Source organism: Catharus ustulatus, chromosome 11, assembly GCF_009819885.2.
Source record: "Catharus ustulatus isolate bCatUst1 chromosome 11, bCatUst1.pri.v2, whole genome shotgun sequence".
In the NCBI taxonomy this organism is placed as follows: Eukaryota; Metazoa; Chordata; class Aves; order Passeriformes; family Turdidae; genus Catharus; species Catharus ustulatus.
In genome coordinates this window covers 20,925,157-20,942,003 of record NC_046231.1, presented here as the reverse complement: position 1 = coordinate 20,942,003, position 16,847 = coordinate 20,925,157, and the positions used below count along the sequence as shown (strand labels likewise).

General features: G+C 53.4%; 3 protein-coding genes and 1 long non-coding RNA gene across 6 annotated transcripts in view; 3 read left to right on the top strand and 1 right to left on the bottom strand.

Annotated features, from left to right (window-relative positions):
- Nucleotides 1–953: 953 nt before the first annotated feature.
- LOC117001676 lies at nt 954–2,910 on the top strand. Its single transcript, XR_004419094.1, has 2 exons — nt 954–1,029; nt 1,112–2,910. It is a non-coding gene; the product is annotated as an uncharacterized LOC117001676 (long non-coding RNA).
- A 509-nt stretch (nt 2,911–3,419) lies between these two features.
- LOC117001660 (embryonic polyadenylate-binding protein 2-A-like) lies at nt 3,420–6,118 on the top strand. The gene is made up of 8 exons (XM_033070125.1): nt 3,420–3,439; nt 3,975–4,152; nt 4,275–4,383; nt 4,819–4,883; nt 5,221–5,327; nt 5,402–5,489; nt 5,575–5,714; nt 6,027–6,118. The coding sequence occupies exons 1-8, from the start codon at nt 3,420–3,422 to the stop codon at nt 6,064–6,066; spliced, it is 747 nt and encodes a 248-aa protein (XP_032926016.1). The 3' UTR covers nt 6,067–6,118.
- Nucleotides 6,119–8,291: 2,173 nt separating this feature from the next.
- On the bottom strand, nt 8,292–10,605 carry LOC117001668 (trafficking protein particle complex subunit 2-like protein). Its single transcript, XM_033070133.2, has 5 exons — nt 10,499–10,605; nt 9,752–9,924; nt 9,313–9,400; nt 9,133–9,212; nt 8,292–8,460 (listed from the first exon to the last, which is right to left on the bottom strand). Exons 1-5 carry the CDS (start codon nt 10,529–10,531, stop codon nt 8,415–8,417), a joined length of 420 nt encoding a protein of 139 aa, XP_032926024.1. The 5' UTR covers nt 10,532–10,605; the 3' UTR covers nt 8,292–8,414.
- Nucleotides 10,606–10,672: 67 nt separating this feature from the next.
- Nucleotides 10,673–16,847, top strand: part of LOC117001642 (N-acetylgalactosamine-6-sulfatase-like) — a 39,220-nt gene continuing 33,045 nt past the window's right edge. For 2 of the 3 annotated variants that reach the window (XM_033070097.1, XM_033070098.2), the window contains exons 1-4: nt 10,673–10,776; nt 12,947–13,070; nt 14,214–14,288; nt 15,542–15,644. In XM_033070097.1, the coding sequence (XP_032925988.1) occupies nt 10,681–10,776; nt 12,947–13,070; nt 14,214–14,288; nt 15,542–15,644 (398 nt within the window). In that variant the 5' untranslated portion in view covers nt 10,673–10,680. Of the gene's footprint in view, nt 10,777–12,946; nt 13,071–14,213; nt 14,289–15,541; nt 15,645–16,847 lie in introns of those variants that run through there. The other variant, XM_033070099.1, reaches the window with a different exon arrangement.

Sequence of the window (16,847 nt, the reverse complement as noted above, 5' to 3'; positions counted from 1 at the left end):
GGGGAGATGGGGCTGAGAACTGCAGCCAGAGCTGGCACATCTCTACCTCTGCCCGCCACCGCCCTGGAAAAGGAGAACAAAAGGAGATTTTGAAAAAAAAAAAAAAAGAGAATAATAAAAAAGAATAAAAAAAGGAAATTAAAAGACGGATTTTGGGTTTGTCCCTCCCCGAAGCTGTCGGGGGACCCCCCCATCCCTTCACTGCCAGGCTGCTCCCACACCCCACGCTGGATTTGTTTCACAAGGATTTTTAAGAGGAAAAGGAAAAGGAAAGGAAAAGGAACGCTGCCTCCTTCCTGGCCAGGACAATGTGGATTATTTGGGATTCTTGCCTCGCTGGAGCGGCGCGGAGGACGGAAGTGCAATACGGAAAGTCCGAGCTCCGAGCGGAGGCAGCAGTGCTGTGCGCTAATGTGAATGTAAATAGTGTCTGCAGAGGTCCAAAAATGAATAATAATAATAATGCTCGTGATAATAATAAGAGACGTTTGCCAAATAAAGGATGAGGAGGAAGCGTGGAGCTGTGGCGCTGGCCGGAGCGAGGCCTGGCATCGAGAGGAGCTGGAGATTTTCTGCATCTGCAAAACCCATCCTGTGTGTTTTCCGTAGGGGAGGAAGAGGAGGGAAGGGCTCCGGGCCTGTGGGAGGGGTTGTGCTGGTGGTCACAGGGCTGGGCTGGGCCACAGCAGAGCTTGGACACGCCGAGGGTGGTGTCACAGCCCTGTGCCAGCACCCTGCCCTGCCGGGGGTTCTGTGCACCCCAAAATCTTGGTGCGTCACCTTGGGTGAATTCTGTGCACCCCAAAATCTTGGTGCATCACCCTGGGTGAATTCTGTGCACCCCAAAATCTTGGTGCATCACCTTGGGTGAATTCTGTGCACCCCAAAATCTTGGTGCATCACCCTGAGTGAATTCTGTGCAATCTGAGACCTTGATGCTTCTCCCTGCGGGGTTTCTGTGCACCCCAAGATCTCTCTGAATCCTCCCAGGGTTCTTTTTTCTGAGCTCTCAGTGCATCCCCCCAGGAGGTTTCTCTGCACCCCAAGACCTTGGTGCATCCTCCTGGGAGGGTTCTGTGCACCCCAAGACCTTGCTGCATCCCCCCAGGAGGTTTCTGTGCACCCCAAGGTCCTGGTGCATCCTCCTGGGAAGGTTCTGTACACCCCAAGGTCCTGGTGCATCCTCCTGGGAAGGTTCTGTGCACCCCAAGGTCCTGGTGCATCCCCCCAGGGGGTTCCTGTGCACCCCAAGGTCTTGGCCCAACCCCGGGGACGTTTCTGTGCCCCCCAAGACCTCGGTGCCCCCCCGGGTGGTTTCTGTGCCCCCCACCCCTGGGAGCTTTGCCGGGTGCCCCTCCCGTGACTGTTCACTTTATTTATGGTGTGACATATGTAATATTGTCTATTTTTCTTACGTTTCCTGAGAAGAGGTAATATATAAGAGTATTGCAGCTGCCCCTGCTCGCCCGGGTGTCCGGCCTGTCCCTGCCCTCCCGCCTGTCCCCTCCTGTCCCCTCCTGTCCCCGCCTGTCCCCGCCTGTCCCCGCTCCTGCCGGGGCTCTGCCTCTCTACCTCCACCTCGCCGGGAAACCGCGGGCGAGAGCATTTCCACAGGGACTGCTCTCCTTTCCACTCCACTCCCTGCTGGTTTGCTTTTTTGGAATTATTATGATTTTCTTCCCTTTTTTTTTTTTTAATTTTTTTTTTCTTTTTTTTTGATAAAAATAAAACTACCCTACAGAACCTTGCATTGAAACCAAAAGCCGAGGGAGGGGAGGGAGGGGACGGCGGTGACGGCCGGCGCAGCCTCACGGGTGGCCGAACCAGAACGACAGCTTTAAATGTGAGAATTCCCAAAAAAAAATGTGTGCTGCGGGGAGGACGGAGCGGCCGCGGGGCTGCAGTGATGCTGTGCTGTGGGGGCTTCCTCCGGAATGGTGTTTTTGGGGTGTGGGGGGACCAAGGGGCGCGTGCCACGTGCTGTGCCCCTTTGGTGGCTTTGTGGCACCTCGGAGGTGGCGGTGGATGAGCTGGCACAGCGCACGGGGTGCTCACAGCTCCCGGGTCCCTGCTCCCATCACGGCTGGGGCAGGGGATGGCGTTGGGGACACGGGGACAGCGGTGCCCGTGGGGAGGCAGAGCCCGGGGTCCCGGGTGTGGCTGTGTCACCGGGCTGAGGAGGTGGCAGCGGGGTCGTGGCTCTCTGGTGCCAGCCGCGGCACCGGTGTCCCCTCTGCAGCCCCTTCCTCACGTTCCCAGCCCAAAATCCCAGCTGAAACCAAAGCGCCGCGTCCCGGCGGGGCTGGATGGGGTCCCAAACCTGCCTGGCTCCTGCTCCATCCCTGCCAGAGCCCCCCGAGCTCCCCCTGCAGCCTCCCCTCCTCCTCCTCCTCCTCCGGGGGCTGCTGGGGCCCCCCCTTCTCCTCGGGGTGCCTCTCTGCACCCCAGTGTGTCCGAGGCTGGGGACAAGATGCCACTGTGTCCCCAAGTGCCAGGCACTGTGATGGGGTGACCCCCTGGGGGCTCCTCCGATGTCACCGAGCGCCACGGCCCCGGGAGGGGGAGGTCGTGCCAGTGTCCCCCCTCCCTCCCGGGGATCGCTTCCCCCATTCCTCGCGGGGCTGAGCCCTGCTCCTGCTGCCCTGCCAGCCCTGGGGTGGGGACACTGGGACACGGGGGGCCCTGAGGGGCTGGAAACCAGAGCCCCCCGCCGGGGCCAGGCGTGGGGCGTGGGGCCAGCCCAGAGAGATGACGTGGTAGGACTTTCCTTCGGCATGCTGTCCCCCCTTGCTGTTCCCCGCTTTCTCTAAGTGTACTGTATGTTTGACCTGTGAAAGATGTAAACTTTATGATTCAGGTTATGTCTGTTCTTAACTCTGTATCTGTGTAATAAAGACAATTTAATATCAACCAGAGGCTCCGTAGCTTGGCCTTGTGCTGAGTGTCCCTGGCAGTGTGTCTCCAACCCTGGCTTGGGGGGTTCATTATATTGGGGGCCTCATTACATTGGGGGGGTTCATTACATCGGGGGGGTTCATTACATTGGGGGGGTGTAATTACATTGGGGGGGGGTTCATTACATTGGGGGTCTCATTACAGCCCTGAGGCCGCTCTCTGCAAAGGAGGGGTGTCCATGGTGGGGGTCCCACCTGCTGCTGGGGCCGGTGCAGCGGGAGGGGCGGAGCGGACCCTGCCCACACCCACCAGCCGCAGCTGAACGTCGTTACCGGGTCTCGAACCCGCGGCCCCGGAGCCGCCTCCGCCGCTCCCCCCCCACACTCCCCCCGGGTGGGCGGGGCCCGGCGCGCGCGCGGCCCTGATTGGCCGCTGATGTGTGAAAGTGGCGCGCGGGCGCGAGGCGCGCTCGTGGTGGCGGGAGAGCCGCACGTGGTCGCCGCTGGCGCGGGCCGCGCGCAGCAATGTTCGGGGGCCGGGCCAGGTGCGTGCGGGGCTCGGGGCCCGCGGGGCCTCCGGACGGGCACGGCTCGGCTCGTCCACCGCTCGCCCGCTGCTGCCGCGGATCCCCGGGCTGCAGCGGAGCCGGCTTCCCGCTGCCGGGTGGGCGAGCTCGTTCTGCTGGGTGGGAGGGCGTGTCCCTCCGTGAGCCCCCCGGGGGTGGGGAGGGTGCGGCTTTGCCTTTGCTGCGGGAGGCAGAGCTCCCGGCTGCTGGCTCAGGGCAGTTTGGCGGTGGTAGGCGTGTGCTGCCGCCTCTTTGCGTTCTCTACCCATCGGCCGTGTGCCCCCGGGGTTTTTTCCCGGCCTCTGCAGCCCCTCTGAGCTGGAGACTTTTTGCATGCACTTTGCATTTCTGGGGTTTTGCTGCACAGAGAGCCAGCTCTGGTGGTTAATTAACGTCACCTCTTCATCCTTCTGCTGGAAACGCCCCGCAAGCCTTTGCCTGGCTGAGGCTGTGCTTTAGCTCATACGTTAAATGGCTGTTGGTTCAATGCTCTTCTGCCCCTTGTCCCGCCCAGTTCTCTCTTCCTGGACACTTCAGAGATCTGGTGGCAGGACCCACCGTCCCTGCAGGCGGACGCAGCGTCCTGGGACGTGGCAGAGGTGGCAGCTGTGTGTAAGGCAGCAGATGAGGGCTCAGATCCGAGCCCCCAGGAGGGGAACAGCACCGAGGAGGAGCAGGATGTTCAGGACCCGGTGAGTGCCTGCCTGGATGGGGAACCAGTTTTCCCTGGTGCCCAAAGGAAATGGGGAACTTTTCGTGCCTGGGGTGTCCCTGCTCCGTGTGCTGCTCATGCACTTTTTGGTTTGGGGTTCAGGAGCTGGAGGCCATCAAAGCAAAACTGCGGGAAATAGAGAAGGAGGATGAGAGGTTGAAGGAGTTGCAGCTGGAAGCTGACAACCACCTGTTCATGAGCCCAGAAGCAGGTATGGGTTGTCCCTGGGTGCTGGTGTCCCTCCTCATTGTCACCTCTGGGGCACAGGGTGACATTTGAAGCCAGAGTATTTGGCTCTGCCTCTTTGGGCACCTGGACACATGAGGTGGGTGAGGGGGGTCCCAGGCCTGGTGTGGTGCTACTGCAGGGTCTATCAGCTCTTACCCCCTACCTATGTGGGCCCAGATGTAGTAAATTAATTTAATTCAATCAAGTAATCGAGTTTAGTACCAACAGCACCAGTAGAGGAGTCACTGTAAAAGTAAAAGGGGCAAAGGGGTGGAGGAGGAGGCAGCAGTGGGAGGATTTGGATACACCTGGATGTGAGCAGGGATGTGAGGAGCTTTGCAGGGTGTCAGCTCAGGGGTGGCTATGCTGCAGACAGACAGATATCCTTCTGGCCATGACAAATCCCTCCTCTCCACAGCTCTCTTCCCACTGACAACCAAGGAGAAGATGGAGGCTGACCAGCGTTCCATCTACGTGGGCAATGTAAGTGGGAGCCCCTCCCTCTGCTCTGCCCAGCTGGGTGTCCCAAATCCCTGCCATGGGGTCTATCACCCCCACCAAAGCCTGCCTGTTCCCATCCCAGGTGTTTCTCCTCTCCCAGCCCAGCCTGGGCTGTGGCTCATTATGTGCCATTATGTGCCACTTGCAGCCCCCTGGAAGCTCTGGGTTCTCTGGTGTTTGTTCCTTCACAGCAGGGCAGGTGGTCTCTTGGGTTTGTGTTCCCTGACCCTCAGCAGAGGCTGGGCTGTGTGGGGAGCTGTGAGTGGGGCCAGGTGTGGATCCCACACCCACCAGGACAGTCCTGGGGCTGTCATTGCAGGTGGATTACGGGGGCACAGCAGAAGAGCTGGAGTCTCACTTCAACAGCTGCGGGCAGATCAACCGCGTCACCATCCTCTGTGACAAGTTCTCAGGCCACCCCAAAGGGTCAGTGCTGTGTCAGGGAGGGCTGGGGGTGTGCAGGGTGTCCCTGGGGCTCTGCTCACACCATTCCCTCACAGCTATGCCTACATCGAGTTCGAGGAGCAGAGCTCAGTGAAGGCTGCGGTGGAGCTGGACGAGAGCGTGTTCAGGGGCCGTGTCATCAAGGTGGGAGCTGCTCCTCCCATTCCCAGCCCTGGCTGCCTGGGGCTGTGCCAAATCCCAGCTCTAACAGCCCCTCCCCACCCTCCAGGTGCTGCCCAAGAGGACCAACATGCCTGGCATCAGCAGCACTGACCGCGGGGGCTACCGGGGTTATTTCCACGCCCGGGGAGGGCTGGGCCGCTGGGGAGGCTTCTATGGGCACCCCAGGGTGAGAGGGAGGACCTACAGGTGAGTGTCTGGGTGTGGGAGGTTCCTCAGGTGTGGAGCAGGCTGCCCTGGCATGGCTGGGAGGATGGAGAAGGGATCTGGCAGGAAGGAATGGCTGGAAATTTGGAGTTGTCCTCCTGTCCCTGCAGGAATTTGGGGAGTGGTGGGGTGGGCACTCCCAGCCTGAGCAGTCCCAGAGCTGTGCCTGGCTTTGGGTTAGCCTGGTTTTGGGGGTACAGCTGTGCAGGAGGGGGGATCCCAGCCCTTGGAAGGGTTGGGGGAACAGGGAGTGATGCCCCTGTGCTTCAGGATGTTGGTTTTGTTCCTCTGCAGGGGTCGGGCGAGGCTGCAGCCTTGGTATTTTCCATACTAGAAAAGACTGGACTGCCTGGTGATGCCAACGGGACTGGAACAAGGAGATTGGATTGCAGAGATTTAAAAAGATGCCTACCCAAGCCAAAAACCAGATTAATTTTTAAAATGCCATCTGCCTGGCCGTGAGGATTACTGGTGAGCCCTGTGCTGGGCTGCAGGAGGGAAGATGGGATCTGCTCCACCCTGCCAGCATCCCAGGAGAGCTCAGCCCACCTCAGCTCTGCCCTGGGGATGGTGTCTGCACAGAGAACAGGGAAGGGAAGAGCTCTCCCAGACCAAGTCTCTTTATCCCATGGGAAGGGGCTGTGCTGCAGGGTTGGGTTTGGTTTGGTTTGCCCTCCATGGCACTGCTGGGCCATGAACCTCCCTCAGCTCTTCCTGCAGCAGCTGCATGCTGCCTTCTCTTCTTCCAAGATCCTAAAGACTTTCCTAAATCAATGGAGAAGGTTTTGGGTTGCAGCTCCAGATCTGATTGCTGGGGAGCTTTTCCTTCATCAGCCCCATGGATGTGACCTTCCTCTTGGGAATCCCCATGTGGTTTGGGTCTGGTTTTTAGCTCGCTATTTCTGTACATCCCTTGTTTCTCTGGAAGCCTCTGTATCTCTGGTAGTTAAACAAGACCTGGGTGTCACAAAGCCCTTCCTCTTTTTTATTTTGGATGTCAGCAAACCCCTCTTCCCTCCCTCCTGCTTTTATTCCAAGCACCAGGAGTCAAAGGGTGCTGGCAACTCCTCATTTTATTTATTTCTTGCAGTTAGCAGCATTACAAAATCACCTTCACTGGTGCAAATTTGGCCTGGTCTCCCTCTTTATTGCCATCACCATTGCTGCTCTGGAATCACCTTTGGGATGGTGTGAGCCCTGCTGGAGCTGGGTACCAGGGAGGAAGGTTCCTGGCTCTTCCCTTTCCTGCTGATTTTGTGTTTCTGAGCTCTGAAGCCAGGTGTTTTTAAAGGAAAAACTTTGTGTTGGAGGAGGCAGGCTGGGAACCCCAGCATTCCTGGGGGAAGTTCTGCATGGAAATGGGTTTAATTATGTAATTCTCTCACTAATCTTTTGGGATCCTTGGTTAGGATTCCTCTAACCCAGATGCAACAGATGCAACCGACTCCTAAAGCAGCTTTTCACAGCTCAGGGGCATTGCCAGGCTAAAAATCCCACTGATTTTTTTTCTCTTTAAGATCTTTAGATTTTTTTTTAAAGCTTGGGGCCTTAACTCTTCATGTTGTGTTGATATTGTCCTCAGAGCTGCTGGGACTGACCTTGATTTGAGCTACCCTTAGGCTTAGACTATAAACCAGCTTTTTCTAGGGCTTCTGTTTGATAGGATTATACATTTTTAAGTTTATTTTTTAATAAAAAAAAAACTACTTTGGGGTGTTTGGACTCTTGTGGAAGAGGCAACACTGAGGTGCCATCTCTGTGAGTGAAAACAGTTTTTTAGATGGAAATGTTTGTGAGAGCAGTACACAGCTGTGCCTTGTGGAGATGGTGGGAGAGGCCTGAACCTCCCATGATATTCCAGGTGGTTGCTGATAAAATGTACTTAAGTTCTGTTTGAGAAAGTATCTGTAACTGTTACTTATTTTTAAAATAAATGATCCTGCTGTGTGAACTTCATGTGCAGTTCTGGCTTTCTGCAGGCTCTGGGATCCCCTGGGGCTGGGCAGAGCTGTTATTTTTAGCTGGTTTCTGTGGTTTTTAACTGATGAGGTGCTTGGAGCAGAGGTTTGTGTGGCTGCTCCTGCCTGCAGCTCCTCTGCTGAACCAGGAGTGCTGGAGCTGGGATGCTTTTCCAGTGCAATTTGTGCTTTATTCCATGGAAATACCTGCTTCTGATTTGGGAGTGTGTAATTAGAACAGCAGAGAGCTGCAGGGGAGGAGATGCTAATGGAGATTAATTTGGGATGAGGCAGGCAGCTGTGCAAACCCTGATGGATTCATCTGTGGATTGGGTGGATTTATTCCAGCTGCTCTACCTGGGCTGGGGATCTGTGGAGTGTGTCTGGATGAGGTGCAAAGTGGTAACAGCAAAACTGAGAGGCCCAGAAATGAGCCCAGGCAGGGAAGGTTTGGTTGGAAGGGACCTTGGAGCAGCCTGGGCCAGTGGCAGATGTCCCTGCCCATGGAATGAGATGGCTTTAATGTCCCTGCCCACCCACACCATGCCAGGATTCTGTCAGCAGTGGTTGCTGTTTGCTCCAGAACAAATCCAGGCAAACCTTGCAAGTGTCAGGTTTATTTTACACAGGATAAATTTAAATTATTACACAGAATGGAATATTTACAGCACTGCAGGCATGCTCCTGCACACAGGGAATGTTTCCCAGGGGGGTGGGAAGGGGCTCAGCACACCTGCATCATCATGGAGTTCACCATAGTATCAAAAGCCCTGGAGAGGGAAATAAATTATTATTAAAGGCAGCAGCTCATTCTGCACAGCATTTGGAACAAAAGCACTTTCTCACCCTGCCTCTGCCTGGCTTTCCCTAAGCTGGACATGGGGTTTTACTCTTTACAGCACAGGCTCTTGGGATATTCATGACTTTAATTAAAGCTGAGGTAAGCACAGGTCTTATCCTGGCTGCTGCCCTGTCTCTGCAAAGTTCTTCTTGCCATGGAAACTCCCAATTTATTGGAATTCCCTGTGGGGTTGCAGTGGGAATGGGGGACACTGACCCTCACAGATGAGGAACTCCATGTGCTGAATGTCTGTCCCTGCACAAGGGCACTTGTTCACTCTTTAAGCTGTTTTACTGTATTTTAATATTCACAATTATTACATTTGCAAAAGACCTCTAAGACCATCAAGTCCAACTATTGCTTACCTCTAGTTTCAGGTCATTTTTTCTTCCCCAAAAAATACATTTTCTTGACTTAATGTTTGTAACTCCAGTTCTGAGATAGGAGTGAGAGCTCAGTACAACTTTCTATGACACCATTAGTGTTTTGTGAGTAGGAATGACCCAAAACCAACATCACTGTTCTCATTAAGGCACCTGAACTGGCCACCAGAGGTGCCCTGAAAATTCCAGAAAGGTGTCAAAGAGACAGACCCACTCACCTGGACTGGATCCTGTCCCCAGGGTTGTAGAAAGGGTTACACATGATGTCAGTGTAGGAGTTGTGCAGCTTTCGGAACATCTGCAAAGGGAGGGGAGGGGAGGTGAGTTCATTCATTTGTTGTTTCCCAGCACTTCCAGGGGAGCTGGGGGGAGCAGCCCCACTGCTCTGCTGCACTCACACTGCGGATCTCGTTGTCCCTCAGGGCTGTGTTGGAGGAATCCACCACCATGACAAACTTCACCTTGGAGTTGGTCACGTAGCCATAGCTGGGCAGGGGTTAAGGATGTGCTGCTCACACAGCAGGGCCAACTAAACCAGGCTGGAGTGTGCCCAGAGGGACAAACTGAGAGCAAACATCAGGGAACTGCCCCATGGAAGGAAAAGGAGCCAGGGAATGGCTGGAGTTGGTTTAGGTTGGATTTTAGGGAAAGGTTCTTCCCCCAGAGAATGCTGCCCAGGCTCCCCAGGGAATGGGCACAGAGCTCCAGGAGGGTTTGGAAAAGCCTGCCAGGGATGCCCAGGGTGGGATTGTTGGGGCTGGGGTTGCACTGGATGATCTCTTCCAGCCCAGAATATTCTGTGATTAAACTAAACCCACAAAGGTGTGACAAAGATACACCTTGTAGTCCTCAGTGGGGTAGAGGAGCCCCAGGTACAGCTCCCTCTGGTCCACCAGGGCTTTGCCCATGGCTGAGATCTTCTCATCCACCACGTCCAGCGAGGTGTGCACGGTGTAGTGGAACTTCAGCTCGTTCTCCGTGGGGACACTCCGGATGTACAGGGGGTAATTCTGGGGGCAGAACAAATCCACACTGCCTGGACCTGCTGCTGGCAGAGCTGTTTAACCATTTATGTTCCCAGCACAGCTTCCCACACTGCAGCACCTCTGGAGCACAGCTGGCCCCATGGCAGGAGAACCAGGCTCTGCACAAGGCTCGGGTATCTCTGCTCTCCTGCCCTGGCAGAGCCTGCGTCTGTCTCTCCCAAGGAAAACCCTTCCCTCCATTGCCCTCTCCACTACCCCACAGTCCCAGTCCTGCTCTGACCCTAAAACCAGAGCCCCTCACGCTTCCCCAAACCCCCCTGACCCCCTATTCCCCTCCACCACAACCTGAAATCCTGTCCATTCCCCTCTCCCATACCCACAGCCTCACCCGGCCCCACAGGCCCAGCCCTGCTCACACCCTAAAACCAGAACCCCACACCCCACTGATCCCGCTCCCCTCAACCCCACAACCTGAGGCCTCCATTCCCTGCTCAGCCCTTACTGCCCCACTCATGCCGCATGCCGCTGTCCCCCTGACCCCCCGCAGGCTGTCCCCGCGGCCCGGCCGTGTCCCCGCGGCCTGGCCGTGTCCCCGCACCTCCTTGGCGATCACGGCGATGCACACCGCCATCTTGGCCCCGCCCCTCCCGCCGGGTCACGTGGGGCGGGAACGCCGGTGTCACGTGGGGTGTGCCGGCGTCACGTGGGGAGGGTACGTCGGTGTCACGTGGGGTGTGCCGATGTCACGTGGTGCGGTCACGTGTGGCGGGCCCCGTTGCCATGGCGAGCGCGGCGCTGGGGCCGCTGTGCCTGTGCTGGGCCCTGGGCCCCGCCGCCGCCGCCACCCCCAACATCCTCCTCCTCCTCATGGACGATGTGAGTGCGGCACCGCGGGCGCGGGGGTGGTGTCGCCCCGCAGGGGGTGACACGGAGGGAGGGGCTGTGAGGGTCCGGAGCGCTGGCCCGCTCAGGGAGCGGGGCACGGGAATGGGAGAAGGGAATGCGGAGAGGGGATCCCATACAAATGTCTCCATGGGGTGTCACAGCACCGTGCCAGACTCTTTTCAGTGGTCCAATGGCTTCAGCCAGTTTCACTGGCTCTTTTCCTGACCAGCGACAGGAAGAGGAGCAGTGGCCATGAACCAAACCACGAGAAGTTCCTCTCAACACTGAGAGCCTCAGTGCATGGAGGGTGGCAGAGCCTGGCACAGCTGCCCAGGGATTCTCCCTGCCTGGAAACGTCCCAGACACACCTGGGTGTGTTCCTGTGTCACCTGCTCCAGGCGTCCCTGCCTTGGGCTGGATCATCCCCAGAGCTCCCTTCCAATGTTAGAGATTGTTGGTCACAAGGAGGGGGTTGGTGGCCTCCTGAAAAACTAAGCAAGAAGAAAAGCAATTCTGCTCATTTTGGCCCTCTGAACTGGGAAAGAAAAAAAAAAAGACCATGAATGATTAAAGAGCAGAAATAATCACAGATTTATCTCTAACTCAAAATCTTTTCAATTTTTCCACGTGGATAAGGAATTACATTAATTTCCAACACATTCAGGTTGCTGCTAGTTTGCTTCTCTGCTGATAATTTCCTGTCACCTTCCAGCTGTGTTTGTGGTGGAAATGTGTTTGTTGCTGTGTGAAGCTACTCAAGGAGCTCACGAGGGTGGGCAAACCCTTCCCAGTTTATCCTGCCTGACAATCCCCAATCCACCTGAGCCTCTGGCAGGGGCTGCCCAGGGAGGTTTGGAGTCCCCATCCCTGGAGGTGTCCAGGGAAGGCCTGGATGTGGCACTCAGTGCTCTGGGCTGGGGACAAGGTGGGGAAAGGGCACAGCTTGGACTTGGAGTATTTCCCAGCCTCAGTGATCCTGTGAGCTCAGTTTCCCATTCAGGAACATTTGCCCCTCCTGAGCTGGCATTTGTGATTTTCCAAAGGAAAGCTCTAGAACAGAGATGGGACAGGGATTTTCCCACTCTGGAGGTGTTGGTACAGCACGAGGCTCCTGTCTGCAGCTTCTGTGAACTATTGATTTATTTAACATGTTCATTAAAAATCCATCTCCCTGGGTTTTCCCCCTTGATCCTCTGTGACTCTGGAGTTCAAGCAGTGTGAGATTCTTTTTGTCTTTCTTCCTTGACGATAAAGAAAAATCAGCAAGTTGGGGGTGAATCCATTTCAGTATCAGGGGGAACCATTTCATTGCTATTTAACTCAGAAACCATCTCTGCAGTTATTTTCTTCTCCAAACTGATGGCTCCAGATGGTTCCCCGAGGATCTGGGTGCACCCCTGGCTCACCTGCCACACCCCTGGAGCAGAGCAGCCTCTTGCCTTTCCCAAAGCACAGCAGAATCCCAGCACCTGTGGTGCCTCATGAAGCTGCTCCCTTCTGCCTGAAGCTGTGCTTTGGCCAGGAATGGTTTTCAGCAGTGAGCACAGGCACCCTGGTGGGAATGGATTGTTGTGGTGTGTGACCCCTTGGGATCAGGAGGAACAGGGTGAAACCACAATCCTGCAGATGAGCACAGTGAAGTGTGATCCCTCTGGCTGTAAAAACACCTCCTTGCTGTTCCTGCAGGGCTGCTCTGGAGTTCAGGGCTTTTCCCTGTGTTCCCAGTGCTGCAGGGGGATAAATGCAGGGGCTGAGGGGGAAAATCCAGCACAGAGCAGGGCAGGGACTGAGGGCTCAGACATGGCAGCTGCACAACCCCGAGTAAACCACGTGTAACTTCCTCTTCCTCCTTGCTCTGGGTGTGCCTCAGCCCTCTGAGGAAGAGTGAAGCCACTGAGCTTCTTCTGAGTGCTTTAATACCTGTTCATAAATCATTTAATCCTGGATGTGCCTCAATTTCCCACCCAGCAGGGGAAGGTGTAACAGTTCCTGCTCCACAGGGCTGGCACAGATCATTCCTGTCACATTTGGGAAGTGCTGAGTAGGGAGATGAGCACTGTAAAAAAGGATAAATTAAGAGATAGAGCAGAAGTGTTATGTGGGCCCAAAAGTGTGGTTGTGGGAAGGGACTGTGACATGTTCTGGTGTGTTCCTTTTCCAGATGGGCTGGGGGGATCTGGGAGTTTTCGGAGAGCCTTCCAAGGAAACCCCTAACCTAGACCAGATGGCTGCAGAAGGGATGCTGTTCCTGGATTTTTATACTGCCAGCCCCCTCTGCTCTCCCTGTAAGTAACTTTGCAGTTTGAACCATGTTAGCATGAGAAACATCTCCCTCTGAGGAGTTTGGGGTGTTTGCCAGCCTCTGACATGGACCAACAACCAAAGCAGTGACTGCCCCCAGGCCAGAGATTGCATTTGCTGCTTTGATCTTGCATTTTGCTCCCTTTTTATTTGTGTTTGGATTGGAAATCTGACAGTTTTCAGTTTGTACAAAGCACTGGTTCAGTGATCAGTCCAGCTAAAGGATTTTTATCCCATTTCAGTTCAGTACCCAGCCCCAGACTTTGCATTTTTTTCATCTTTCCCATTCTGGGTTAAACAAAGCAGGATCTGGGCTGTTGCTGGGTGTATTTGGTCTGATTCTCTTGGCTCTGGTGAGACTTTCATGCAAGGAAAGGCAGCAGTTTGTGTCCTGCTTTTGACCCTGGTGTCTTACAAGACTCTTGGGACAGGGACAAGAGATAAAAGGAACGTTTGGGTCTGGGAGAAGCAGATATTTTTCTCCTTGTTGTTTATTTCTGTGTCTTTTTTGCTTTTTTTGCTTTTTTTTCCCCCTCAAACCTGATTAGCTGCCAAGAACTGAAGCAAAAATAAAGAGCAGAGTTTTTTTATTTGGGCTCTCATTTGGGATAGCACTTGCCAGTGTGTTGATGATGTCCTTGCTCAGAAAAGGAATTTAAAATCTGCTGAAATCCTGCTAATCCAGTGGTGGCACTGCATATGCTTGAAGTTAAACATCTGTTTAAATATTCCCTGCAGTCAGGACTTGACTTTTATTGTCAAAGCTGGACAGCTCTTTCTTTGTATTTCATGATTTTTGTTCAGTCAAGCTCGAAAGCTTAGCCTTGAGCACCTAATCAGTTTGTGCTAGGATTTCCTCTTAAACACATAATAAACATCTGTAGAACTGAGATGTAAGGCTTGCTCCATTGACTGTTAAAGGAATGACTCTTCAGTGTGGCTGATTTAATAAAGGGGCCAAATTTCAGCTGGAATAACCCAAATGATGCCTCAGAACCGATTCTCTCCATGGGAGAGTGTGAGTGATTGAGGAGGACACTGCAGTCAGTGTGCTGGCCTCATCCTCCTGCAATAATCTGAATATTGAGCAGGGGATGGATGTGAATCAATGTTTGTGTTGTTTGCAGCAAGGGCAGCCCTGCTGACGGGCAGGCTCCCGGTCAGGAACGGCTTCTACACCACAAATGGACACGCCAGGAACGGTAGGAGCCTCATTCCTCATCTCCCTTCCTCCCCTGATTTCCCTCTGTGCTAGGAGCCTCATTCCTCATCTCCCTTCCTCCCCTGATTTCCCTCTGTGCTAGGAGCCTCATTCCTCATCTCCCTTCCTGCCCTGATTTCCCCCTGTGCTAGGAGCCTCATTCCTCATCTCCCTTCCTGCCCTGATTTCCCTCTGTGCTAGGAGCCTCATTCCTCATCTCCCTTCCTGCCCTGATTTCCCTCTGTGCTAGGAGCCTCATTCCTCATCTCCCTTCCTGCCCTGATTTCCCTCTGTGCTAGGAGCCTCATTCCTCATCTCCCTTCCTGCCCTGATTTCCCTCTGTGCTAGGAGCCTCATTCCTCATCTCCCTTCCTGCCCTGATTTCCCCCTGTGCCTTGGAGGAAGTTTCTCTTCCCCATGGATGTTCCAAAGTGCCACCAACCCCTGTGAAGTGCTGCTCCTAAGTGTGAATTTTATTGCTTCCTCCTCAAATTAAGAGGATAAACCAGGCTGCTTGATGGATTTGTTTCTGCTGGCTGAAAAATGTTCCCTCTGGGCAGGGGAGTTGGGGTGTGGGGGAGGAAAATCAGGTGGGGAGGTTCATCCCAGAGGGAAGAACTGGCTGCTCACAGGGTTATCCAGCAGGCAGATTGCTGCCCACCTTCAGAGCACTTTTCCTTGTGCTTCCAGGGAAGATCCCTGGGTGGATTTGGGGCCCAGTGACAAATGCCACGTGCTGGGACATGGCTGGGCAGCAATCAGCAGCCAGGGGTTGATTCCCAGAGCAGAGTCACACCTGGGAGAGACTCCTCATGTCTTTCAGAATCACAGAATGAATTAGGTTGGAAAACACCTTTGGGATTATCAAGTCCAAGCTCCTGCAGTCTGAGCACCTTTTCTGGTTATTTGGGTTAGGAAAAGCTGCCTTCATTTTAGAAAACACAAAACAAATTCACAACATAAAGACCTCCCCTAAAGCACCTTATTTTCTGTGACATCTCCCTTTCAAGGATCTCACCTCCACTCTGGGCTGGCAGCTCCCTTTATTATTTTTCATTATTCTACCCTCATGCACAGGGGTAGAAATCTCCCTTTGGTCTCCCTGGATCAATTTATTCTCTCCATCCCATGGGAGATTTCCAAGGAATGCCATTGCTGGGACTCCAGATGAATTCCTATTTCTGATCCAGTACATGAGCTGTTTGCTGTGATATTTTGAAGAGTCAGAAGATATTTTTGATTTGTTTTCCACAGCATACACACCACAGGATATAGTAGGAGGAATCCCAGATTCTGAATTACTGCTTCCAGAGCTCCTGAAGAAAGCTGGCTACACCAATAAGATCATTGGCAAATGGTAAATTTATCTGGAGATCTCTTGCTTTGAGATTTTACTCTGTGTGGGTTGGGAAAGAGCAGCAGAAAAAAGAAACAAACAGAAATACAGGGAAAAAATACAATTTTGAAGCTCAAATGTCCAACTTTGGAAAGTGTGATGGATCTTCCCCCTGCTGGGATCAATTCCTGAGTGTTCCCATTACAAATACTTCACACAAAGAGCTGATGGGGTTTTATGTGTGTATTTGTATTTAGAAACTCCTCAACTCTGTGCTTTTATCCACACCTCACACCACTTATTTAATCAGAAAGCACCAGGACATTCTGTTGGAATTTGCCTACATGGTTTTATCTTTGACTCTTGCTGTATGTTGGGTTTTTATTAATAAACTGAATTCCTGTGGAAATTCAGAAATTTCAGTTTCATGAATAAGTTAGAGAAGGGTGAGTTTGAATTGTGGTTGGATTCACCTGCTGGAATTGGGAAGGAAGCAGAGCACCCAAAGACAGTGAATTATTTATCAGCACAAATCCAAGCAGGAGAGTGGCCCTGAAGGATCAGCTCATTGGGCTGGGTGCAATCAGCTGCAGTTCAGTGCTGATAAATGGAAATTCATACACCCAGGAAAAGGAATAAACAAGGCAAATGCAGATTGGTGCCAGTTCCTTGGGAAAAAAGGCAAATCTGGGAGGACCTGCAGCTGTCAGCAGGAACAGGACAAAGGGGGAATGTGCAGGATGTTATTGTGCATCCAGAAACTTCTGCTGGCCAGGGCTGGGAGAGATACCTGCTCCTGGAAATGGGTAAAGAAATGCAAGGTAAAACTGGAGTCTCATCCTGGCCTCTCAGAGGTTTTCCAGCAGAAATTTTTCTTTCTGTTTCATCATCCCTTCTAGAAACTTTTCAGGGTGTCCTGTGACAGTAAATTCTTATGGTTTAATTAAAAGTTTGCAAGTCGAGCATTTTCCACGACCAACATGGAATTTGTTGTGTTTCATTAAATCTCAGTTTTTTGTGCTGTAAGATGCAGAGACTGATCTGGATCTGTCACTGTTGAATGTCTCTGTCAGTTCTTTTAGAGCTTTCTTAGAGTGAGATGTTTTTGCATCTCCCCTGTTGTAAAAAGCCAGGAATAACCTGGTGTTCCCACGTGTCCAGTGGGGAGAGGGTGGAATCCTGCAGGTCAGAACTGCATGGGCAGTTACACCATCAGGCTGTAAT